At 57.2% G+C, this 24,942-nt stretch overlaps 3 protein-coding genes across 4 annotated transcripts in view; all 3 read right to left on the bottom strand.

The window, feature by feature from the left end:
• Positions 1–282, bottom strand: part of LSP1 (lymphocyte specific protein 1) — a 67,307-nt gene extending 67,025 nt beyond the window's left edge. The window contains exon 1 of one of the 2 annotated variants that reach the window (XM_054171735.1): positions 125–282. In XM_054171735.1, coding sequence (XP_054027710.1) covers positions 125–198 — 74 coding nt within the window. In that variant the 5' untranslated portion in view covers positions 199–282. The remainder of the gene's footprint in view (positions 1–124) is intronic. The other variant, XM_054171734.1, reaches the window with a different exon arrangement.
• An 804-nt stretch (positions 283–1,086) lies between these two features.
• TNNI2 (troponin I2, fast skeletal type) lies at positions 1,087–7,184 on the bottom strand. Its single transcript, XM_054171706.1, has 6 exons — positions 7,104–7,184; positions 4,534–4,761; positions 4,140–4,268; positions 3,660–3,749; positions 2,197–2,373; positions 1,087–1,250 (listed from the first exon to the last, which is right to left on the bottom strand). The coding sequence occupies exons 1-6, from the start codon at positions 7,182–7,184 to the stop codon at positions 1,152–1,154; spliced, it is 804 nt and encodes a 267-aa protein (XP_054027681.1). The 3' UTR covers positions 1,087–1,151.
• An 11,319-nt stretch (positions 7,185–18,503) lies between these two features.
• SYT8 (synaptotagmin 8) lies at positions 18,504–23,341 on the bottom strand. The gene is made up of 8 exons (XM_009903784.2): positions 23,224–23,341; positions 22,163–22,320; positions 21,933–22,028; positions 21,508–21,675; positions 20,604–20,771; positions 19,756–19,873; positions 18,836–18,969; positions 18,504–18,737 (listed from the first exon to the last, which is right to left on the bottom strand). Exons 1-8 carry the CDS (start codon positions 23,339–23,341, stop codon positions 18,504–18,506), a joined length of 1,194 nt encoding a protein of 397 aa, XP_009902086.2.
• Positions 23,342–24,942: the final 1,601 nt, after the last annotated feature.

Consider the following 24,942-nt stretch of genomic DNA (forward strand, 5'->3'; position numbering starts at 1 on the left):
GCAGGCACTCTTTGTGACCACACATCCTCCTCTCCCACCATCGCCCTCCCTTTTCCCCAGCCTCCCACCTTCCCAGGGCTGGAAGGCAGCTGTGGCACTGGGGTATGGAGTCTCCAGGCCTCACCTCTCACTCTCCCCAGGGTCTTCCACTTGGGTCACAGCTTCTGCACCCTCCTGGCACCCCTCTGAGTCTGACATCTTCTCCCCAGGCGGCGTGGTGGCCCCGCAGGCAGCTCCAGAGTGAGGGTGCTGCCGGGTTTCGCTTTTCCTGTGCTCAGCAGAAGTGAGCTGGGCCGGAAACTGCAGGGGCTGAGGGTTTGGGGGGGATGGGAGAGGAGCAGAGGGAGGCAGATGTGGGGCTTTGGGGGTTCCTGAAACCCTTGGGGCTGTTTTAAGGTTTTTGCCTCCGTTGGCAGCTTGAGATTGGGAAGCGCTGAAGTCGCCCAAGAGGAAAAGAAGGGGCATGGGGATCCCCCAGCATGGCAGGGAGAGGGGAAACCCACCAGTCCCCAAGCTGCCCACACTGCTCTGGGCACAGCCAGCACCTCTATATCCCAGCATCCTGCACCAGTACCAAGGTGCTGCTGTGGAAGCTGCCAAGGTCGTCCTGACCTCTGCAAGCCCAGCGGAGCCAAAGGCTCTGCTTCAGCCCTGAACTCCCTTCCCAGCTCTGCTCCTTCCCCATAGCTTCCTGCTGTTACCACCAGGGGTGGAGGTTCTGCAGCACTTGCTGGGGCTTGGTCTCTTCATCACTGGAGAAGGACATGCCCAGGAGCCAGTGGCACAGCCTAGAACAGGATGCCAGAAGAATATGGTGGCCTCACTACTTCCTCCTCACAACCAGAGGGATGAGCATCCCCAGCTTTGGAGGGGGGTCAACACCAGAGAGGTTTCCCCCATCCCTGCAGCACAGACCCCACCAAAGCCTCCATATCCCCCCCAGGACCCCCGCAGTGGGGGAAGCCCTTCCTGGGCACCCCCGGCGCAGGCTGAGGCCCAGCCCCGCAGGCGGCAACCTCCTCCTGTCCTGCCAAAGCTTTATTTACACCGCTGCTGCCACGCAGCTCTGCACACACCCGGGGGGAAACGGCGCCCAGGAGGTGCCCCCCAGCCCAGAGGGGGGCAGAGGATGGGTGTGGAGAGGCAGGTGCTTAGGACTCGCCAGCCTCAAACATCTTCTTCCTGCCCTCCATGCCAGACTTCTCCTCGATGTTCTTCCTCCAGTCACCCACATCGCGGAGGTCCTTCTCCTGGAGGAGGGATGGGGAGGGGGGGTGGGGGTGAGGGTGGTGCCCCAGGGGGTGAGAACCCACCCTTCCTCACCTGTCCACCCACCCTGTGTCATCTAGATGACCCCAACCCCACCCACACCATGCACTCGTTTGAGCTGCACCTCCCTTTTTCGAGAGCAGGGGTAGCAGAGGGGGAAATGCTGAGCAGCGAGAAGGGAGTGGGGAAAGGTCTCTGACACAGGGAGGCAGAGGCTCAGTGTGGTCTGTGCCACACCTCGAGTCCTGTGTCCAGCTCTGGGCCCCTCAGGTTAGCAAAGATGTTGAGATGCTGGAAGGTGTCCAGAGAAGGGCAACAAAGCTGGGGAGGGGTCTGGGGCACAGCCCTGTGAGGAGAGGCTGAGGGAGCTGGGGTTGATGAGCCTGGAGAAGAGGAGGCTCAGGGGAGACCTTGCTCTCTACAACTCCCTGAAGGGAGGTTGTAGCTGGGGGGGGTTGGTCTCTTCTCCCAGGCAAGCAGCACCAGAACAAGAGGACACAGTCTCAAGCTGTGCCAGGGGAGGTTCAGGCTGCAGGTGAGGAAGGAATTCTTCCCAGCAAGAGAGATTGGCCATTGGGATGTGCTGCCCAGGGAGGTGGTGGAGTCCCCATCCCTGGAGGTGTTTAGGATGAGACTGAATGGGGTACTTGGTGCCATGGTTGAGTTGATCAGATGGTGCTGGGTGATAGGTTGGACTCAGTGATCTCTGAGGTCTTATCCAACCTGGTCTATTCTATTCTATTCTATTCTATTCTATTCTATTCTATTCTATTCTATTCTATTCTATTCTATTCTATTCTATTCCATTCCATTCCATTCCATTCCATTCCATTCCATTCCATTCCATTCCATTCCATTCCATTCCGTCCCATCCCCAAACTAGGGGGGCCAGCTTGTGTCTGGGCACAGAGGGGAGGTGAGGAGTACCTTCTCAGTGTCCTCCTTCTTGACTTGCTTCAGGTTGGCTCGCAGGTCCATGCAGACCTTGTGCTTGGAGCCCAGCAGGGCTCGCAGCATGGCATCGGCGGACATGCGCACCCTGCGCAGAGGTGGCCTCTTGAACTTGCCCCTCAGGTCAAACAGCTTCTGGCTCAAGTCTTCCAGCTGCAGGGGGATAAAAACCAGGGGAGGGGGGGAGAAAGAGAGGGGCCTGAGTTCTGTGAGCTGGACCCATGCAGCGTGGGGTAGGTGTTGAAGTTTGAAGGGGGAGCTTTAGCCCCGTCCCTGACCGCGAAGAAGTGAAATGAACAACCGTGGGGTGTGAAAGGAAAAGAATTGTGAGGGTTGGAAGGCACCTCAAGGATCATCCAGTTCCAACCCCCTGCCATGGCCAGGGACACCTCACAGTCTATAGAGTTCACTGGATTGCTAAGGGGAACAGAGAGCAGAGGCCACTTTGCTCTCTTTTCCTTTTGCTTCTGCTTGCAACTCTTAACTCTCAACTCTTAACTCTCAACTCTTAACTCTCAACAGCTCCCAACAGCTCCCAACTCCCAGCAGCTCCCAACTCTAAGCTGGAGCATAGCACTCTGGAAGGCAGCAGGACAATGGTCAGCATGGGGTGGAGGGAAGGGAGGAGGATGAGATGATCAGCAAGGGAGGAAGGTGAGATGATCAGCAAGGGAGGAGGGTGAGATGATCAGCAAGGGAGAAGGGTGAGATGATCAGCAAGGGAGGAGGGTGAGATGATCAGCAAGGGAGGAGGGTGAGATGATCAGCAAGGGAGGAGGGTGAGATGATCAGCAAGGTAGAGATGATCAGCAAGGGAGGAAGATGAGATGATCAGCAAGGGAGGAAGGTGAGATGATCAGCAAGGGAGGAAGGTGAGATGATCAGCAAGGGAGGAGGGTGAGATGATCAGCAAAGGAGGAGGGTGAGATGATCAGCAAGGGAGGAGGGTGAGATGATCAGCAAGGTAGAGATGATCAGCAAGGGAGGAAGGTGAGATGATCAGCAAGGGAGGAGGGTGAGATGATCAGCAAGGGAGGAAGAGCCCTGATAGGCAACTCAGGGAGCTCCCCATCAATACCAGATGGCCTTGCCAGAGGGTCTCTGTTTTGACTACTCTGTGAGGTAACAGAAAGGAGGGAGGGAGTTGGGGAGGAGGTGAACAGGTCCCCTGGATCCATCCAGGGGGTTCTGAGGAGTTTCTGTGTTGCTTATAAATTGTAAAGGTATCTCTGTTGTGCATCTCTTGCATGTTTTGTACCCATGCATTGCATTTCATGTTTCTGGCTTGCAGTTTCATTTGCTTCCTCCCCAAACTGAGCTGGGCTGGCAATTGTTATTTTGGGGGGGGTAATTCTCTCAAATTGGTTGGGGGTGGGGGTGGAGTGGGCTAATTTCAGCCCACCACAGCAGGCTGGAGACTCCCCTAAAGGGAAACTCACCTCCTTGGTTGTCTTCTGCAGCTTCACCTCTGTGTCATACCTCTCCTCATCCACTGACTCTATCTTGGCATGAAGCTTCTTGCACAGCTCCTGGGAGGGAAAGCAAAGAGGGATGGTGGCTGCTAGGACCCACAGGTGTGATTCCTCCCTCCTAACTGCTCTGGCTCTGGAAGACCTCAGTCCAGATGACTGGACAGGGTGACCACCAGGTGGCAAAGGGTGGGTGCAGGCCAGCTCTTGGTCTCCTTGCTGTTGGCCTCATGCAAGGGCTGCCTCAGCACACTGATTGAAATGAAGCCTCCCTACCAGCCAGAGCCCTTCTTCTTCCCTCATTTTTTTGCAGTGACCCCAGCTGCCTCTCAGCTCAGTTCCACATCCAGCCAGCTCCAGGTGAGAAGGTGGTCAAGATGGGGAAAGCCAATCTAGATCCTCTGGGCTGGAACCAAATCCTTTCTGTGAAAGGGTTCAAGAAGCCTTTACCTGAAGTTCCTGCATGGATCCTGGGAGCGACAGAGGAGGACAATGCTCAGCCAGGTAGTTCTGCTTTTCCACTTCTTTGGCAGCTGCTTCTTTTTCTATTTCAGTGGCAGCAAGCTGGAGCATAGCACTCTGGAAGGCACCAGGACAATGGTCAGCACGGGGTGGAGGCAAGGGAGGAAGGTGAGAGGATCAGCAAGGGAGGGAGAGCCCTGATAGAGAGGCAACTCGAGGACCTCCCCATCAATACCAGCACCTCCAAGCAAGGATGCTGGTGGGCAGCCAGTCAGGAGTGTGGGGTGGAGGGCTTCCACAGTGTGACCTCTTCCAGCAGGGAGAGTGCCAAGAGCAGGACAGCTCTGGATGTAGCTCCCCCAGCCCCAGCAGCGCCATTTACCTTCAGGTGCTGCCGGCGGGCAGTGGCTGCCCTCCTCTTTTTCTGCAGGGGGGAGGAAGCAGAGAAAAGCAGGTTGGAAAGCAGCTCATTGGGTGCCCCTTCCCCTTGCCTTGCCCTTCCCCCTCCACAGCCCACCAAGGCCCTGCAGCCCTGCCAGGGAGCTGCCTCCAGCCAGGATGGATGGCTTGACACGCTGTGGGTCCCCAAAGCAGGGGCACTCAAAGCTCCCTAGCTGAACCCAGCAGCTCAAACCTACCAAGTGCCTCAGCAGGAGATAATCAGGGTGATGGGCTTGGAATCATAGAATTGTGTTGGTTGGAAGAGGTCTTCAAGATCCATCAAGGCCAGCTTGAAGACATGCATATAAAACACAACTTCCAAAGTGGCTCCTTGGCACTCTTAGCCTCTTCTCTGCTTGCCTCTTCCCTCAGATGTTTGTTCTGCTTTGCACTCAAGCTAATGGCCCCAATGTCCCTGGGCACTGGGGAGCTGTCAGGGGGATTTTGGGGTGGGTTATAGCACACCCAGTGAGATGGGCAGCCAGGAAGATGGATACACAAAGGCTGTGCAGTTTCTTGGAGCTGGAAAGACCCAGCACAGGTCTGAAGGAGGCTCCTCACAGCTGGAATGCTGCTCTGGGCAGGAGAGGTGGAAAGCCACCTCTTGCAAGATGCAAGGCAGGAGAGCAATAATCTGGGATGCCCAAACCTGCTGCTCTGCCCCCAGGAGGAGCTGGAGCAGCAGGGACAAGTCTCCTGTCGATTAAAGAAGCCACAGCTCCGAGGTGCTGCTGCATTGCTGCTGCTTCCTTGGTGTCACACCCAGAAGGCCAAGCCAGGCTGAGCGTGGCTGGTGCTGGGGAAGCACACCCTGGCCTCTGACAGGCCATGGAGGGGGAGCAGAAGGCAGCTCTTGGCTGTGAGTCTGTGCTGCACAGAGGAGGAAGTGGATAAGGACCTGCAGAGCAGAATGCAGCAAAATGGGACGTGCTTTGCCTATGCAAATGGTGCTCAGGACCTTCTGACAGGGCTGGAGGGCTCTGCAGAGCAAAGGCAGCCAGCTCAGGGGTGCAGAGCAGCACTGACAGCAGGATTTGCTCCTGTGCAGCCAGGCGTGGGCCACCAGCCAGTAGATGCCTTGAGCATCGTCAGCCCAGGGCTTTTCCTCCACCTGAGCACTGGAGCCTCAGCAGAGTGCCCTGCCAGCCTCTTCTGGGGGCACTGCTTGATGGGGCAACAAAGGCACCTGTGGCACTTCAGCACCTGACTGTGGAGTTTCCACATGTCCCTGGAATCCTCTTTTCTCTCAGCGAGGACAAGCTGGAGCTCAAAGAGTTTTGGACATATGGGGAGGTGGCAAGCAGGGATGAAGCAGCTTGCTGAGAGGAGATGGAGTGACAGAGCCACACACAACCCTCCCACACCTTCCCCTGGCATTTCCTCAGCCAATCCCCCCCAGGCACTGAGCCCAGCCCTGCTGCAGGGACAGCTTGCTAGGGATGCAACCTGCTAGGGGTGCAGCCTGCTAGGGATGCAGCCTGCTAGGGATGCAGCCTCCACCCTGCTCATGCTCCCCTGGATCTAGATTCTCCCTTGGATTGCCTTTGAAGAGTGATTTGGAGGTGCTCAGAGGGCAGAAAATGAGGGGCCAGGTGTAGGGAAGGATGAGGTGATGCTGGGTGGTAGGTGGGTGACCTGATTGTGGCCTTCCAGTATCTGAAGGGGGCTCCAAGAAAGCTGGGGAGGGACTTTTGAGGGTGTCAGGGAGGGATAGGACTGGGGGGAATGGAACAAAACTAGAAATGGGGAGATTGAGATTGGCTGTGAGGAAGAAGTTGTTCCCCATGAGGGTGGCGAGAGCCTGGCACAGGTTGCCCAGGGAGGTGGTGGAAGCCTCATCCCTGGAGGTGTTTGCAGCCAGGCTGGAGGTGGCTGTGAGCAACCTGCTGCAGTGTGAGGTGTCCCTGGCCATGGCAGGGGCTTGGAGCTGGCTGATCCCTTCCAACCCTAACAATTCTCTGATTCAATTCTATACCTGAGCTGGTTTAGCTGACAGCCTCCATGTCAAAATTCAGGCTCCCATGCCTAAGCTGCTCCAGCTTGTGTATAAGTTGAGAGGAAAATGCTCTCCATCCAAGGCAAACCCAGATGCCAGCTGGGCAGAAGCCTCCACCTGAGCCAGCCACCTCCTTCCCAAGCAATGGCTTCTTCACTGCCTCTTCCAGAGGTGCCAGGGAGGTGGTGGAAGCCTCATGCCTGGAGGTGTTTGCAGCCAGGCTGGAGGTGGCTGTGAGCAACCTGCTGTAGTGTGAGGTGTCCCTGGCCATGGCAGGGGGTTGGGACTGGCTGAGCCTTGAGATCCCTTCCAACCCTGACAATTCTGTGATCCTATGATGGAAGAGGAGCTGCTCTGCACCACTGCCTTCCCAGCACCATCTCGTGGCTGGCTGGGGAAGCAGGACAGGAAAACCAAACATCTCCTTCCAAGCCGGGAGGCAGAAAAGACCTTCAGGAGGGACTTTTTCCTCTGCTTCCCATCTTTACCAGGAGGTGTCAGCAGCAAAGCCTCGCCGTGAACCATCCTCCCTGCCCCTCCTCCAGGCGCCTTGTGCTAAGGCGGACTGATGAAGCCAGGATGGCCGCCAGGAGCATCCTGGATAAACAAACCCCAGTGAGACACACTTACCTCGTCACTGCTCAGGAGGAGCGAGGTGGGCAAGGAAAGGAAGGGAGAGAAAGGGGAGAGGAAAAGGCAGTTAGCAACCCTCGTTGGGAACAAGCACCACAAGTTGGTGGTGGTGGAGCAAAAAGGTCTTCAGGGCAGGAAGGAAAATGGGAACTTACTCAGACATCTTGCTTCAGGTGGGTTGGGGACCTGCAAATGAAAGCCAAGAAGCAGGGTTACTCATGCTGGTGGGGGACTTTCTTGGGGTTAAAAAAGGGGAAAAACATACATATAAAACATTCCTCTAGAAAAATAAGTTGCAATAAAATGAAAGAGGAAGAGGTTTGCTCTCCTTGCCCAACTTCACATCTTCATCATTTAGGGAACCAGGCTGCAGGCTGTAGACTCACAGCCACACAAACCTCAGCACTGAGGGACCTCTGGACAGGCCCAGAGGGTGATGAGCCAGGAAAAGAGAGGCTTGTGGCAGCAGTTCCTGCAGGAATGGTTTAAGCTGGATGTTAGGAAGAAATTCTTCCCAGCAAGAGAGGTTGGCCATTGGGATGTGCTGCCCAGGGAGGTGGTGGAGCCACCATCCCTGGAGGGCTTTAAGAGGAGCCTGGATGAGGCACTTGGTGCCATGGTTTAGTTGATTAGAAGGTGTTGGGTGATGGGTCGGACTTGATGATCTCTGAGGTCTTTTCCAACCTGGCTGATTCTGTGGTTCCATGGAAGGCAAAAGTATCTTTGCTCCACTGTAAATGATTGCCCTGGAGGCAGGAGTTGGCTTTTCCAGCCAAGCAACACCTCCTGCTCCCACCTCCTAAAGGGAGGATGGAGGAGCGTTGGCCAAGCCCAAGCTCAGCTCATCCTTTGCAGGGCACAGCCATCTGCAGAGCTCGAGAGGCTCTGCTGGGAGGTGAAGTGTTAACAGGGGCCCATGCCCGGGGCAGGAGGCACAGCTCAGCTCCCAGGGCCAAGGAAACTTTATCCTGGAAAATGTGCGGGCCCATCACATTACTTTTGGGAGGAAGAGGAGGGGAGGAAGGGGGGGGGGGGGGGGGGGGGAGGGAAGTGCTTCTAAAAATGGCCAGGGAGCTGCAGAAGGAGCTGCAGCTGTCTCCTCAGCCTTTCCCTGCTGCCAGCCCCCGTGACTCAGTGAGGTCAGGGCGCTGGGAAGCAAAAGGCCCCGCAGGTGGCTGGGCTGCGGCTGGGGGCCGCGGTGGCCGAGGAACGCTGCCTCTATTTTTATTGCCATCCCTGCCCCACGCCCGCAGGCGCCGCGGCGCTGCCGGCGCTGCCGACGGGGCCAAGGGACGACGCCGGGCTGGGGCTCCCTGCCTCCAGGGCGGGCTTCCAATCGCTTCTTCTAGCTGTGAATTTGGCTGTCGGTCCTCGCCTGAGGGTGTTTCGGGGGGGAGGAAAGCGCTGCGAGGAGCTGAGGAAGGGGCGTGAGGAGGGAGCATCACTTCGGAGGGACCGCAGGCACGGAGCCCGCAGCCCAGGGTCCTGGAGGGGGCGGTTAGCGTTAGGGAGCCGGCAGCTCCGCTTGCCCTCACCGCTCAAGCTGGAGAGCAGAGCCACCAGGGGAGGGAAAGGCAGGAACCCAGAGGGGGAGAAGGTCGATGGAAAGCACAGAGGGAGACTTTGTGATGCACAGAGCCCCTCCAGCAGGCAAAGGATGGGGAAGGTTTTGCCAGCGCCCTTGTTCCTCCCAGCAGGTCACTCCCACCAGGTAGTTGTCTCCCTAAAACTCGGTTGAGTGGCTCTGCTTCCTCCTCACCCCCCTAAAAGCAAGCTGGGTCGTTAAGAGGCATGCAAAATGGCTCACCCAAGTCTGGAGGAGAAACAGCAGAGTCCTGCTGGACGGACAGGAGGGACTGGCGAGCTGCAGGCAGCTGGCTCAGCAAGGAGGTATAAAAGGGCTTCTCGGGTGGCTGGGCAGAAAATCCACCTTCTCTTTAAGGGCATGGAGACCTTCTCAGACCAATGATGTGCAAGAGTCCCCTGTGCACCTCCCTTGGCCGGGGCAGGCCAGGCAGGCAGCCCCAGAGGAGAGGGCAGCCGCCAGGGATGAAGGGGTGGGGAGGGGGAGGATAACTTCTAGCCATGGGGTGGGCAAGTGGAGCCACCCTGGAGGAGCTGGAGAAGTGCTTTTCCTTGGGAGAGCCTTCCTCTCCCTCTTCCTCCCACCAAGAAGCCACATTAGATGTGGCTTCAAGGTCATGGGGAGCCCAGGCTCCACGCACACAGACATCCATCTGCAAGGCTCCTAATGGAGTGTCCCCCCTGAGGACACAGGGTGGCTTCTCCACTGACAAGGGCACAGTTCCGTCAGCCTCCAATGGCTTGGGAGCTGCTCTGTCCCTCAGGAATGGAGAGGAGAAAGAGAGTGCCCCCCACAATCCACCTGAGCCATCCATCACTCTGTAACCTCACTTACCCCCACAGGAAGCCTTTGCAGCACCTTCCTGCGTGAAACCTTTCCCCACAACCACGGGGGGGTTATGAACCATCCCTGCAGAACCACTGCAGACAGCCCCAAGGCTGGGCAGAGGCAGCAGATCACCAGCAAGAAAGGTCTCTCCCCACCATGGGATCATCCAGAAGCAGATCTCCATGGGGCTGAAGGAGAAGCAGGTGGAAATGTAGCTGGAAATACTCTGCAGCCCCTGGAGCATGTGTGTGTGTGTGTGTGTGTGTGTGTAGGGGATCCCCATGGAGACAGGAGAGCAAACAGCTCCTGCCCTCCTCCCCCAGCCCAGCCTCTGCCTCCCCTTGCAGCTGGGGATTTTAAGCCTGATCCAGAGCTGGCCCTGACAAGGTGAGGACAGGATGGGAGAGTCAGGGTTGTTCAGCCTGGAGAAGAGAAGGATCCAGGGAAGCTTTCTGGTGGCCTTTCAGGACTTAAAGGGACTGAGCAGAAAGCTGGGGGCAGGGTTTTGAGCAGGACCTGTTGAGACAGGACAAGAGGTGATGGTTTAAATTAAAAGAAGGAGATTCAGACTGGAGAGAAGGAAGAAATGTTTGACACTGAGGGTGGTGAGAGCCTGGCCCAGGTAGCCCAGAGAGGTGGGAGATGTCCCATCCCTGGGACCATTGCAGCTCAGGTTGTTTGGGGCTGTGAGCAACCTGCTCTAGATGGGGATGTCCCTGCTGACCAGAGAGGGGTTGGACTGGATGACCATTTATGGCCTCTTCCCACCCAAACCACTCTGGGATTCTATTCCATGGATGTTTTCCAGGCCCCACTGAGATGTTCTGTGAGCTCCAATGGAGTCAATGCTCTGCAGCTCCAGGCAGACCTAGAAAACACAGAGCTGGGGAAGGGTCTGGGGAGCAGGGCTGCTGAGGAGCTGCTGGTGAGGAGCTGCTGGGGGAGCTGGGGTAGTTTAGCCTGGAGAAAAGGAGGCTGAAGGCAGACCTGGCTCTCCAACACCCTGAGAAGAGGGTGGAGGCAGGAGGGAGTTGGTCTCTTCTCTCTAACAGCAAGTGATAGGATGAGAGGAAATGGCCTCAAGTTGCACCAGGAGAGGCTTAGGTTAGAGATGAGAAGAAACTTCTCCCCTGAAAGGGTTCTCAAAGGCTGGAAGAGGCTGCCCAGGGAGGTGGTGGAATCCCCATGCCTGCAGGTGCTGAAAAGAGGCAGAGCTGTGGTGCTGAGGGCCATGGTTTAGCAGCAGCCTTGGCAGGGGTAGAGAATGGTTGTCCTGGGTGATCTTAAAGGGCTTTTGCAACCAAAAGAGTTCTGTGATTCAGTCTCAGCCTGAACAGGCAGAGCACCTCTGACTTGGGTTTGGAGTCCCCACATCCATGCCCAGGTTGGTTTTGCTCTGAGAGATGCAGGACCCAGGAGGGAATTCAGCGGTGTGAGGAGCAGGCAGCTCTGGTTGGTGTCTGTTCCCTTTTCCCATCCCTGGAGGTGCTGGAAAGAGACAGAGCTGTGGTGCTGAGGGCCATGGTTTAACACCAGCCTTGGTACAGGCAGAGAATGGTTGGCCCCTACCATGGCAGGGCTCTTTCTCCACAGCCCCAGGCTGAGCTGGCAGGCCCTGTGGAAATCCCCCACCCCTGCCCAGTGCAGGTCTGTGTCCAGGTCTTCAGCAGCTGCCATGCCTGAGAGGTGATCCCTCTGGCATTCCCACCCAGCCTGCCCTGGGATAGCATTACTGCAGTGACCTGATCACAATCTTCTGGGTGTCTGCACGTCCTCAGAGCTTGCCAAGGACCAGGACATGACCCAGAACATGTCTGGAGAACAGGCTGAGACTTCTGTGTGCTCAGATGAGCATGGCTGCAACATGTGCAAGAGGAAATATAGCTTGGACTGGATAGAAGAGTAGAGTAGAGTAGAGTAGAGTAGAGTAGAGTAGAGTAGAGTAGAATAGAATAGAGCAGAGCAGGTTGGAAGAGATCTCTGAGACCATCAAGTCCAACCTATCACCCAGCACCATCTAATCAACTAAACCATGGCACCAAGAGCCTCATCCAGGCTCTTCCTAAACACTGGCCATTGGGATGTGCTGCCCAGGGAGGTGGTGGAGTCACCATCCCTGGAGGTGTTTAAGAAGAGACTGGATGGGGCTCTTGGTGCCATGGTTTAATTAATTAGATGGTGCTGGATGATAGGTTGGACTTGATGGTCTCAAAGGTCTTTTCCAAACTGGTTAATTCTATTCCATTCCATTCCATTCCATTCCATTCCATTCCATTCCATTCCATTCCATTCCATTCCATTCCATCCCATTCCATTCTCTCTCTGCAGTGTCCTTATTTAAGGAGCAGGGTGATGAAACACTTGTTTGGAACCCTACCATCTTCCCAGACACTGCTCCCAGGTTTGGAGACATGGGTTGGGTTGCCTGCAGGTCAAGGCTGTGTTGCAGCTCCCTTCAGCTCCTGGCTAACTTGGTGCTGGTGTCTGCTCAGAGCCTGCAGTCAGTGCTCACAAGGGTTTCATCACCTCTGTGTGAGGTTAGCAAGGCTGGTTGAGCAATCCCCACCTTGCTGACATGCAACAAGCCACCACTGATGAGTACCTACCCACCCATGACACCAATCATCTTTGGGGAGGGCAAACATGAAACCTATGACAGTTTTGGTGCTTCTTTGGGCTCCCCAGTTGAAGAGGGACAGGGATCTGCTGGAGAGGGTCCAGCAGAGGGCTAAGAGGATGATTAGGGGTCTGGAGCACTGCCTGGTGAGGAGAGGCTGAGGGACCTGGGGCTGATTAGTCTGGAGAAGAGAAGACTGAGAGGGGATTTAATCAATGTTTATCAATATCTGAGGGCTGGGGGTCAGGAGGGAGGGGACAGGCTCTGCTCACTGGCTCCCTGGGACAGGACAAGGAGCAATGGATGTAAGCTGCAGCACAGGAGCTTCCACCTCAACACAAGGAGGAACTTCTGCACTGTGAGGGTCACAGAGCCCTGGGGCAGGCTGCCCAGAGAGGTTGTGGAGTCTCCTTCTCTGGAGCCTTTCCAGCCCCATCTGGATGTGTTCCTGTGTGCCCTGTGCTGGATTCTCTGCTCCTGCTCTGACAGGGGGGTTGGTCTCGATGATCTCTTTGGATCCCTTCCAACCCCTGACATCCTGGGATCCTGTGATCCTGTGCTCAGGACCCCCCCCAAGCCCAGGAGCTGGAGCTTTAAGGAAGGAAGGCCTGCCTGGCAGAAGGCCAGGTTTGGGCCCATTAAATCCCAAGCCATAATGATTGCTGCTTAAGGAATCTTTATGAGAGCAGCACGCTCGCTCCTGGCGAGAAGCAATTTGATCCTCTCCAGCTCTCCAGCTCTGTGAGACCAGCCAAAAAACCACCAGCCACCTAAAAATCTGTGGCTGGAGGCCAGCCAGCCCACAGCCAGGCTGAATGATGACAGTCCATAATCATTCCTGTCTCACAGCAGACGATGGGGGACAGGCACGGAGGAGGCTCAGCCTGCTCCTGCTGCGGCTCTCCTGGCTGAGCTCTCACAAGTGCAGGGTCAAGCACCATGAAAAGCCACTGAGGAGGGGAAGCATTTGCTCTGGGAGGGACTTGTGGAGGTCAGAAGTCTCGGATCTGGGTGTAAACAGTTGAGATTGTAAAGCTTGCAAGCAAACAGCACAACTTTCAGTGCTTTATCAGGGTCTCCTTTAGCTGAGCTCTGCCTGGCCCAAGCCCTGCTCTTCAACTTGCCATCAACCTGCAGGCTGCTAACCCAATGCAGAGGGACTGGTCCATGCCTGAAGCAGAGGAGCCAGCTCCTCACCCACCTCTCAGGCACCTTGCAGGCTGGCTTTGAGGACATGATTTGCTCCTCTTCAGCCAGGGACTGGTCCATGCCTGAAGCAGAGGAACCAGCTCCTCGCTCCCTACTCAGGCACCTTGCAGGCTGGCTTTGGATACCTGACTTGCTCCTCTTAAGCCATCAGCAGAGCCTCCTTTGCTTTTGTGGTGCAGGATCAGGCAAGGATTGGCTCCTGCTTCTTAGAAAAACAGCCACCTGGACCTCCCAGCATCCCCCCAGGGCTGCCAGCTGGCCCTGAGGCAGCAGGAACAGGCTTTCACCACAGCACCACAGCTCTCTCCCCTCTCACATGCATGTTTCACCTCCAGAAGAGGAAATCTGCACTGATGAGTCTCTAATGAGGCTACAAACCAGAGGACAGAGAATCACAGGATGTTAGAGGCTGGAAGGGACTTCAAAAGACCATTGAGTCCAACCTCCCTGCCAGAGCAGGATCACCCAGGGCAGGTCACACAGGAGCACATCCAGGTGGGTTTTGAGTGTCTCCAGAGAAGGAGACTCCAAAACCTCTCTGAGCAGCCTGCTCCAGGGCTCTGGCACCCTCACAGGGAAGAAGTTTCTCCTCCTGTTCCCATGGCAGCTCCTCTGCTCCAGCCTGCACCCACTGCTCCTTGTCCTGTCATTGGACATCCCTGAGCAGAGCCTGGCTCCATCCTCCCTACACTCTTCACATCTTTATCAACATGAAGGAGGTGACCTCAGGCTCCTCTTCCCCAAGCTAAAGAGCCCCAGCTCCCTCAGCCTGTCCTCACAAGGGATGAGACCCAGCTCTGAGCACAGACCCACCCTGCCCTCTAGATGCAGACTTGAGAATCCAGCACACACAAAGCTCAGGAGAAGCTGGCTTTCCTCTCCCTCCACTTCTCTTCTTGTTGCATCTTCCACCAGGGAATCCTCCTGTTCCAGGCCCTCCAAGCACACAAGGAGGCTCAGGCAGGCAGAAGATGCCCAGGCACCTGGCCTTGGTGGATGAGGGGCAACCAGCTTTGCCAAGGACACAGGGAGGTGAAATGGAGATGCCTGCACACAGGACAGGGCTGTCCACCCTGCCATGAGCAGGCTCCCAAGCAGGCTGTGTTCACTTGGGGTGAAATAGGATCACAGAATTGTCAGGGTTGGAAGGGACCTCAAGGCTCAGCCAGCTCCAAGCCCCCTGCCATGGCCAGGGACACCTCACACTACAGCAGGTTGCTCACAGCCACCTCCAGCCTGGCTGCAAACACCTCCAGGGATGAGGCTTCCACCACCTCCCTGGGCAACCTGTGCCAGGCTCTCACCACCCTCATGGGGAACAACTTCTTCCTAACATCCAATCTCAATCTACCCATTTCTGGTTTTGCTCCATCCCTCCCAGTCCTATCCCTCCCTGACACCCTCAAAAGTCCCTCCCCAGCTTTCTTGGAGCCCTCTTCAGCTACTGGAAGGCCACAATGAGGTCTCCTCAGAGCCTTCTCTTCTCCAGACTGAACAGCCCCAACTCCCTCAGTCTGTCCTCACAGCAGAGCAGCTCCAGCCCTCTGCTCATCCTCATGGCCCTTCTCTGGACACCTTTCAGCCCCTCCAGATCCTTCCTGGAACAGAGGCTCCAGAACTGGAATAAGCCACAAAACAAACTCCAGTGCCACCAGCCCTGCTTCAGCTGGCTGCCAGCAGATATTAAGAGGGTCCTGCTGAGCAGGAGAGTGCTCAAAGCCCTGCTGGAAGAACATAAGGCAGGAGGAGAAGGGAAAGCTGTGGGGGAGGAAGAAAGCAGGCTCAGCAATGCATGAAGAATTGGGGCTGGGTAGAGATCATCCCCACCCACCTGCCTCTCCCTGCTGAGCAAACAAATGGGGTGGCTGAGTTCTGCTGTGCCAAGGCTCAGAGTCAATCCAGCTGGGAGTCTGCTCCCAGGCTCTCTGGCATCCCACCAAAAAAGCACCATGAGCTTCCCCCAGCAGGGACTGCACCCAGCCAGGCTCTGAGCAGGGCCAGAGCTGGATGGGGGAGATGCAGGCACTGGTATCAGGGGGATGTTTCTTGAGGAGGTGATCTCCCTGCACCTTTTTCAGCCACATGACTTGCTGGAACCTGTCCAGAGAAGGGCAACAAAGCTGGGGAGGGGTCTGGAGCACAGCCCTGGGAGGAGAGGCTGAGGGAGCTGGGGTTGCTTAGCCTGGAGAAGAGGAGGCTCAGAGGAGACCTTCTTGCTCTCTACAACTCCCTGCAGGGAGGTTGTAGCCAGGTGGGGGTTGGTCTCTTCTCCCAGGCAACCAGCACCAGAACAAGAGGACACAGTCTCAAGCTGTGCCAGGGGAGGTTTAGGCTGGAGGTGAGGAAGGAATTCTTCCCAGCAAGAGAGCTTGGCCATTGGAATGTGCTTCCCAGGGGGGTGGTGGAGTCACCATCCCTGGAGGTGTTTAGGAAGAGCCTGGATGAGGCACTTGGTGCCATGGTTGAGTTGCTCAGATGGTGCTGGGTGAGAGGTTGGACTGGATGATCTCTGAGGTCTTTCCCAACCTGGTTAATTCTGTATTCTGTATCCACCATGGGACTAACACAAAGGGAAGTTATGCAGCAAAACTCAAGGCCATGAACTGAAAGAAAGGTGGATGGGAAAAGGGAACAGACACCAACCAGAGCTGCCTGCTCCTCACACCGCTGAATTCCCTCCTGGGTCCTGCATCTCTCAGAGCAAAACCAACCTGGGCATGGATGTGGGGACTCCAAACCCAAGTCAGAGGTGCTCTGCCTGTTCAGGCTGAGACTGAATCACAGAACTCTTTTGGTTGCAAAAGCCCTTTAAGATCACCCAGGACAACCATTCTCTACCCCTGCCAAGGCTGCTGCTAAACCATGGCCCTCAGCACCACAGCTCTGCCTCTTTTCAGCACCTGCAGGCATGGGGATTCCACCACCTCCCTGGGCAGCCTCTTCCAGCCTTTGAGAACCCTTTCAGGGAAGAAGTTTCTTCTCATCTCTAACCTAAGCCTCTCCTGGTGCAACTTGAGGCCATTTCCTCTCATTCTATCACTTGCTGTTAGAGAGAAGAGACCAACTCCCTCCTGCCTCCACCCTCTTCTCAGGGTGTTGGAGAGCCAGGTCTGCCTTCAGCCTCCTTTTCTCCAGGCTAAACTACCCCAGCTCCCCCAGCAGCTCCTCACCAGCCCTGCTCCCCAGACCCTTCCCCAGCTTTGCTGTCCTTCTGGGGACCTGCTCCAGCAGCCTGATGTCCTCCTTGCAGTGAGGGCCCCAAAACTGAAGCTGTTCCCCAAGCTGTGTCCTCAGCAGTGCTGAGCAGAGAGAGAAAAGTTGAGGCTCTGCAGCATCCCTCAGAAGCCTTCCCCAGGTGACTGCTTCCCTCCTGCCTCTCCTCAGCAGGCAGCAGCAGCTGCTGTTGGCCCAGCAGAAGCCACACTCCACTTGTCACAGCCATCTCCAAAGCTGCCTCTCCTTTCTGCCCTGCTGCCAGGCAGGGTGAAGCCTGGGGAAGATTGATCAGGCAGCCGAGGCAGCAGCTCTTTGTGGTTAGGCTCAGGCCATTAATCTCCAGCCAGAGCCTGCACAGCCTCCTTGGCTGCTCTGTGTTTGGTGGCTCTGGGCTGGTGGCTCGCTGGAGCTCTGGGTAATTGCACATTAAGTGCTCTGCAATACGAATGGCTTCTCATTAACCCCCTCGGGCTCTCCCTCCTCCAGAGCCCAGGCACAGCTATTTGTGGCATGCCCACAGCTCCCTGCAGGGCAAATTTCTGCTGGCTTTTGGGGCTGAAATTCCATGCTGTGAGCCCCAGCCTGCTCTGGCAGGCTCCATTCTGCAGAGGGCTCAGAGGAGCTCTTCTTGAACCACACCAAGCTGGAACATACCCAAGGGTGGGCAGGGATGGAGGCACCTCCCTGCTGCCCTCATCCTTCTAGGAGGGACCTTTACTTACACAGACCTCACCACGAGGCCCCACGAAGCAGGGCAGGACAGGTTTGGCCACAAACCCCTCCTAGATTCCATGAAACCTTCCTACAAGGGCTGCAACCCAGCTTCATCAGGGTTGTGTGATGAGAGTCCCCATCTGCAGGTGCTGGAGTTGCAGACCTCACTGCACTGCTACTGTAGATCATGCTGGGTGGATGGAGCTGACACTCTGCACCCTCATCAGCATGGTCCATTGGAGATGGTTGCTGCTGAGTCCCACGCCCAGGGTCGCATCTCAGGAGGGACAAATCAGCAGAGGCTAGAAATGGCCATGCAGAGAACCAGAGGCTGCTTTTGCTGTCTCCTTTAGTCTCTAGCAGGGCACAGGGCATGTTTATTGCATCTCCAAGAGCACCTTTTTCTGCATGTCCTCTCCTCTCAAGTCTCTCAGCAGTGTGCTTCACGATCTTGGTGTTGCCTGCAAGCCTTCACCGGACACACAAAGTCTTGCCACGAGCTCACCTCTTGCCAAGTTGCTCACAACCCAGCCCAGGCTGATGGCACAGCAGTGCCCTGCTTTAAACAGACCAATGGACTCAGTGGGCTTGCATCAACTTGAAGCCTCCTTTACTCTGAGAGTGACAGAGCCCCGGAGCAGGCTGCCCGCAGAGGCTGTGGAGTCTCCTTCTCTGGAGAGATTCCAAACCCACCTGGCCACTGTGATCCTGGGCAAGCTGCTGTGGGTCACCAGGTGGGGTTGGACTGGATGATCTCCAGAGGTCCCTTCCAACCCCCACCACACTGTGCTGGGATTCCATAACTTGTGCCCCTGGCCCCCAAGGAGCTGGGATGAGCTGGGTCCTGTGCCCAGGTCTTCTCCTCTAGCACCCTCTGTTCCACATCCAGCCTTTCCCTGGGGTCCTGAGCCACCCTGCTCCAGGCACTACACAGGGCATGAGCTGCACCAGCAACAAGATCATCTCCTGTCTCCCCCCCAAAAAACCCCCAAAGCCCCCAGTCCCCTCTTTGCTAGCTCTGAGCTGGGACTAACCCATCTGGATCTTGCTGAGCCAAAGCCTTTCACCTCTCCAAGGCCTCCCTCCCGGCCCCCAGGCGGAGGGGGACCGCCCCTATCTGGAGGTCAGGGGCAGCCGCAGGTGGGGCTTCAAGCCCAGGGCTCTGTCCACCACGTCGGGGGGCTGCAGGCTGTGCCACTGGGCGAGGGGCCGGCGGGGGTTGGCCAGCATGTCCGACCAGTGCCGCAGCTGGTTGCCCGTGGCTCGGCAGCCCAGCGCCAGCTTGCCGATGGGCTCGTCCCTCGTCACCTTGTCGTGATCCCAGACGGAGATGACCACGTCCACGCTCTGCAGGGACACACAGACAGCGCCAGAGAGGCGGCAGAGGGGGCTGGTGGCAGCGGGGACCCGCCCGGCCCGCCCCCCCTGCTGGCAGGGAAACCCACCTGGATCTGACTGAAAGGCACCTCAAAAACAAAGACCTCGTTGAAGTAAGGGCTCAGGGTGTTCTTCTTCACACTTGTCTTCCTCTTCTTCCATTTCTTCCTGTTCAGGATGAGATGCACCTTGACAAAAGGGTCTGAGGAGAGAGGAGGCAGAACTGGCACAAGCAGCCATTTGTGGGTGAGGAGCTCAGCCACCAAACAGCTTCCCAGGGCCATGCCCAAGCAGAGCACGGTGTCCCACCTGCCACTGCTCGTGGTGAGCACCCACCCTGCCTCCCCTTGCCAGCCACCCAGGAGCTCACCTCCTCCTGCCTCCTACCATGAGCTCCCCATGCATCCAGCCATGGCATCTTCTGGGAGATAACCCCAGCTCTGCCTAAAGCTGGAGGATCTATGCTGGGGCAGGCTGGGAGCCAGCCAAGGGCTGGGTATGGTGGTGGCAGCAAAAGAAGATCTCAGCACCAAGAGCTTTGGAAGGAAAGCTGGAGGATCTATGCTGGGGCAGGCTGGGAGCCAGCAAGAAGATTTCAGCACTAAGAGCTTTGAAAGGAGAGCTGGAGGATCTATGCTGGGGCAGGCTGGGAGCCACCCAAGGGCTGGGTATGGTGGTGGCAGCAAGAAGAAGACCTCAGCACCAAGAGCTTTGAAAGGAGAGCTGGAGGATCTATGCTGGGGCAGGCTGGGAGCCACCCAAGGGCTGGGTACGGTGGTGGCAGCAAGAAGAAGACCTCAGCACCAAGAGCTTTGGAAGGAGAGCTGGAGGATCTATGCTGGGGCAGGCTGGGAGCCACCCAAGGGCTGGGTACAGTGGTGGCAGCAAGAAGAAGACCTCAGCACCAAGAGCTTTGAAAGGTTTGCAGTACCATCACCAAGGCCCCAGCAGGAGTAGGGAGAGCTGAGCATGAGCAGCCCCTGCTGACCTGAAAGCCCATGGGAGTCCATCCTCTTCAGCTTCTTGGCTTCCAGGATGAGCACAGTCAGCATGCCCGTGCTGGGCACGTAGCGCAGCGAGAAGCAGATCTCACCCAGCTGCTCCTCCTGAGGGAGAGATGCCAGCCCTCAGCACCACACAGAGCAGCTGGCACACCTAGGGCTGCGAACACCAGGCTGGCCCCACGTTTCCTGGGTGTCCCTCACCCCTCTGGCTTGCTCCTTGGGGTCAGGGGCAAGCAAATCAACAGTGCAGCAGAAGTTACAGACATACAGAACAGGCATACAGAATTCACCAGGCTGGAAAAGACCTCAGAGATCATCCAGTCCAACCTCTCACCCAGCACCATCTGAGCAACTCAACCATGGCACCAAGTGCCTCAGCCAGGCTCTTCTTAAACACCTCCAGGGATGAGGACCCCACCACCTCCCTGGGCAGCACATCCCAATGGCCAATCTCTCTTGCTGGCAAGAATTTCTTCCTCACATCCAGCCTGAACCTCTCCTGGCACAGCTTGAGACTGTGTCCTCTTGTTCTGGTGCTGGTTGCCTGGCAGAAGAGACCAACCCCCACCTGGCTACAACCTCCCTTCAGGGAGTTGTAGAGAGCAAGAAGGTCTCCCCTGAGCCTCCTCTTCTCCAGGCTAAGCAACCCCAGCTCCCTCAGCCTCTCCTCCCAGGGCTGTGCTCCAGACCCCTCCTCAGCTTTGTTGCCCTTCTCTGGACACCTTCCAGCAACTCAACATCTTTCCTAAACTGAGGGGCCCAGAACTGGACACAGGACAGAGGGTGTGGCCTGAGCAGTGCTGAGGAGTCCAGTGCAGCCACCAGGACTGACCTCCACCTTGCTGGCTGCTGCTAGGTCACTCCACTGCTCGGTGACGTGCTGCAGGTTGACTTTGGCCAGGGGCAGCCGGACCTCCCCGATGATGTCGTGCTTGGCAAAGCGATTGAAGTCGTAGAGCTGCATCACCAGCGTGGATTCAGGAACCTCTGCCTGGGGTACCTGCAGGAGAGGACCCCCCCAAAACCCTAGACTCCCTGCCCAGAGGCAGACCTGTCCCATGGGATAGGGCAGCAGGTGCAATCACAGACTCACAGAAGGTTAGGGGCTGGAAGGGACCTCCAGAGCTCATCCAGCCCAACCCCCTGCCAGAGCAGGGGCACCCAGGGCAGGGCACCCAGGAACTCATCCAGGCAGGTCTTGAATATCTCCAGAGAGGGAGACTCCACAACCCCCCTGGGCAGCCTGCCCCAGGCCTCTGGCACCCTCACAGGGAAATAATTCTTCCTCCTGTTGCCATGGAACTTCCTCTGCCTCAACTTCCACTCAGTGCCCCTTGTGCTGGCATTGGGCATCCCCCAGCAGAGCCTGGCTCCAGCCTCTGGGCACTCACCCTGCACATCCTTATAAACATGAATGAGGTCACCCCTTAGTCTCTTTCCCTCCAAGCTAAGGAGCCCTCAGCTCCCTCAGTCTCTCCTCATAAGGAAATGTTCCTCTCCCTTCTTCATTTTCATGGCTCTGCCCTGGACTCTTTCAAGCAGCTCCCTGAGGTCCTTCTCGAACTGAGGGGCCCAGAACTGGACACGATATAAGAAGAGCTCTTTCTGTCCAGCGTTTCCCCATCCTGCTTGCCAAGACATCTCCCTGCACAGAGGTTTTTGCCCAGGGAGCAGTCAGTTCCCATGCAACTGCTCTTGGTGGGACCAAAAGCCCATCCTCAGCTGCCACCTCTCACCTGGAAGGTGAAGCTCTCGTTGAAGATGGGGTTGAGGGTCTTGCGGTAAACCTTGGTCTCGTATCTCTTTGTCGTGTCAGACGTCAGGTAGACAATCACATATGGGTCAGATGTGCCTCCACTGTCCATGGCTTTCAGGTCAGCTGCCTGCTTCACACCAACTTTCAGCTTAAAAGGAGTGATGCAGCACAAGGTCACCAGGAGAAGGAGAACGGGGCCAGATCACCAGGGGCTTGGTGGGCAGTGAGTGCAGCAGGGAGGATGCCGTGCCAGGGACGCTCCATGCCACGCAGGCCTGAGAGCCAGCAGGCTGGGGGCAGGGGGAGAGGTGTAAGAGGGTATGGTCCCCCTCAGTGGGCAGCAAAGAGGGACCATGCCAGAGCAAATCCTTGTCCTTGCTGTGCTGCAGCCATGAGCATCCCCACCTCGTGTGCACGGAAGTTGTACTCCAGGGAGTACTGCAGCTTTCCTCGCCACGTCTGCTCCGTGCCCTGCTCCAGGTCCTCCAGCCCAGGCTGGACCTGCAGCACAGAGAAGCACTACCCTCAGGAGGTGCTCAGCCGTGCTGTGGTCCCACCATCAGCAGAAGCAGGCTGTGGGGCAGCAATGCCCTAGGTGAGTGGGGAGGTGGGGGAGAGGGGAAAGCAGGACGCACGAGGTTGGCCGTGGTGGAGCTGCTGACAGGGAGCAAGCCAACTCTCTCCTTCTTCTTGGGCTTCTTCTTGCAACAGCAGCACTTGATGATGCAGATGAGGAAGAGGAGGAAGAGAATGGCCACTGCCACAGCCACAGCAATGAGAGCCCATCTGGGCACTGGTGCAGCATTCAGGGAATGGAGATGGACAGAAGAGTTAACAAGAGAAAACATTCCAAGTGCATCTAGTGTCATAGAATCACAGAGTGGGTTGGGAAGGGACCTTTAAAGGTCCCTTCTGGACCCCCCCTGCAGTCAGCAGGGACAGCTGCAACTAGGGCAGGTTGCTCAGAGCCCCACACAACCTGACCTGCAATGGTTCCAGGCATGGGACATCTCCCACATCTCTGGGCAACATGGGCCAGGGTCTCACCACCCTCAGTGCCAAACTTTTCTTCCTCCTCTCCACTCTGGCTCTCCCTCTTTTAGTTCAAACCATCACCCCTTGTCCTGCCACAGCAGACCCTGCTCAAAAGTCTGTCCCCAGCTTTCTGCTTGCCCCCTTTAAGTCCTGAAAGGCCACCAGAAGCTCTCCCTGCAGCCTTCCCCTCTCCAGGCTGAACAACCCCAACTCTCTCAGCCTGGCCTCACAGCAGAGGGCTTCCTGCCCTGCCAGCATTGCTGCAGCCTCCTCTGGCCCTGCTCCAACAGGTCCCTGCCTGTGCTGTGCTGAGGGCTCCAGAGCTGCCCCAGCACTGCAGGGATGTCTCAGCAGAGCCCAGCAGAGGGGCAGAATCCCCTCCCTGCCCCTGCTGCCCACACTGCTGGGGACCAGTCCAGGACAGGGTGGCTCTGGGCTGACAGTGCTCAGTGCCAGCTCCTGCCCAGCTTTTCACCCTCCAGCGCTCCCAAGTTCCTTCTCCACAGGGCTGCTCTCCAGCCCTTCATCCCCAAGCCTGTAATGATACTGGAGTTTGCCCCAGCCTGGGTGCAAGACTTTGCACTTGGCCTCGGGGACCCTCACCCAGCAGCAGGCAGAGCCCAGAGCCCCACCAGGAGGGGACAAGCGCTGCCATACTCACGTGGGATCCGGCTGAGCCAGCCCCCCAGGAGCCCTGGCTGAGCCGTGCTGGTGATGGGCAGGGGGCTGCTGAGGAGGGGGGAGCCCGTCACCCCCCCTTTCCTGGCTGCCACCACCATGGCTCCCCCGGGGTGACCTGTGGGTGCAAGAGAAACGAGCAGGGTGGAGGTTTCCTTCCAGCAGCCTGTGTGCTGCCGGCGGCCCCAGGCTCCAGCGAGAGCAAACAGCAGTAACAGAGCCCAGCAGAAGCGGTTAGGGCTTGGCCACCCTGGCACTGGGGTGTGAAATGAAGCAGGAGGGAGCTGCAGGCAGGCAGGGCTCCCTGCCAGCCAGCCCCTTGCATCCTGCTTTCTCATTTCTGTCCTTGCAAGCCTGCCTTTGGAAAGGGGAGGGAGCAGGGGCAGGGGTTAGGGACTTTTGGTTTGGAGAATCAGAGAATTGTCAGGGCTGGAAGGGACCTCAAGGCTCAGCCAGCTCCAACCCCCCTGCCATGGGCAGGGACACCTCACACTACAGCAGGTTGCTCACAGCCACCTCCAGCCTGGCTGCAAACACCTCCAGGGCTGAAGCTTCCACCACCTCCCTGGGCAACCTGTGCCAGGCTCTCACCACCCTCATGGGGAACAACTTCCTCACATCCAATCTCAGTCTCCCCATTTCTGGTTTTGCTCCATCCCCCCCAGTCCTATCCCTTCCTGACACCCTCAGAAGAACTGGAATCACCTGGCCTTAGGGGGCAACAAAAGCCCCACGAGCTGCTTAGTGTGGCTGCTCCCCGGCCCTGCAGCACGAGCTGAAGGCTTTGCTCCCCCCACCATTAGCTCCTTTCCCCCCCCTCCCCATCTCACAGGGCTGAGGAGCAGGAGGGTTTGCTCCTGAGCTCGCAGTGCCCCCGGTGCAGGTGGCAGTGGTGCCACCCAGGTGAGGTCCGTGCCAGCTCCGAGCTGCGTAAGCCTGACCTGTGCGCATGGCAACGGTGACGCAGCGCCAGGGAAGGCTCGGGCTTGAAAGCACAATGGATTTCCCCTCCCCACAGCAAGGCTCTGAGCCTGGCAGCAGGGCTTCCTCCCAGCCAAAACTTCCTTCCAGCCTCCTTTCAGGTGAGGAGCAGTGGAAGGAGAGGCTCACCAGGGGCTGCGCTGTGCAGCCAGAGTGTCTGCAGCCACCAAAGCGCTGCTGGCAGCCAGTCCTGGTGACATGACCAAGGCTCTCTGCCTTGGCTGCCCAACAGCTGAGCTTTCCCTGCCCAACAGCTGAGCTTTCCCTGCCCAACAGCTGAACTTTTCCCTGCCCATCATCTGAGCATTTTCCTGTCCATCATCCAAGCTTTCCCTGCCCAACATCTGAGCATTTCCCTGCCCATCATCTGAGCATTTCCCTGCCCAACATCTGAGCACTTCCCTGCCCAACATCTGAGCATTTCCCTGCCCATCATCTGAGCACTTCCCTGCCCAACATCTGAGCATTTCCCTGCCCATCATCTGAGCATTTCCCTGCCCGTCATCTGAGCATTTCCCTGCCCATTATCTGAGCATTTCCCTGCTCAACATCTGAGCATTTCCCTGCCCATTATCTGAGCATTTCCCTGCCCAACATCTGAGCATTTCCCTGCCCATTATCTGAGCATTTCCCTGCCCATCATCTGAGCATTTCCCTGCCCGTCATCTGAGCATTTCCCTGCCCATTATCTGAGCATTTCCCTGCCCAACATCTGAGCATT

The sequence above is a fragment of the Dryobates pubescens genome, chromosome 22, assembly GCF_014839835.1.
Source record: "Dryobates pubescens isolate bDryPub1 chromosome 22, bDryPub1.pri, whole genome shotgun sequence".
Lineage (NCBI taxonomy): Eukaryota > Metazoa > Chordata > Aves > Piciformes > Picidae > Dryobates > Dryobates pubescens.

Excerpts from the sequence above, each read along its gene's own strand:
- TNNI2 (XM_054171706.1), bottom strand. The coding sequence starts at position 7,184 with ATGCTCCTGGCGGCCATCCTGGCTTCATCAGTCCGCCTTAGCACAAGG. Across the intron at positions 4,269-4,533 it reads CCCGCCGGCAGCACCTGAAG|AGTGCTATGCTCCAGCTTGC; the intron begins GTAAATGGCGCT and ends GGTGCCTTCCAG. Across the intron at positions 2,374-3,659 it reads TGCAGAAGACAACCAAGGAG|CTGGAAGACTTGAGCCAGAA; the intron begins GTGAGTTTCCCT and ends ATCCCCCTGCAG.
- SYT8 (XM_009903784.2), bottom strand. The coding sequence starts at position 23,341 with ATGGTGGTGGCAGCCAGGAAAGGGGGGGTGACGGGCTCCCCCCTCCTC. Across the intron at positions 18,970-19,755 it reads GGACTCCCATGGGCTTTCAG|ACCCTTTTGTCAAGGTGCAT; the intron begins GTCAGCAGGGGC and ends CTCTCTCCTCAG. Across the intron at positions 18,738-18,835 it reads TGCCTTTCAGTCAGATCCAG|AGCGTGGACGTGGTCATCTC; the intron begins GTGGGTTTCCCT and ends GTGTCCCTGCAG.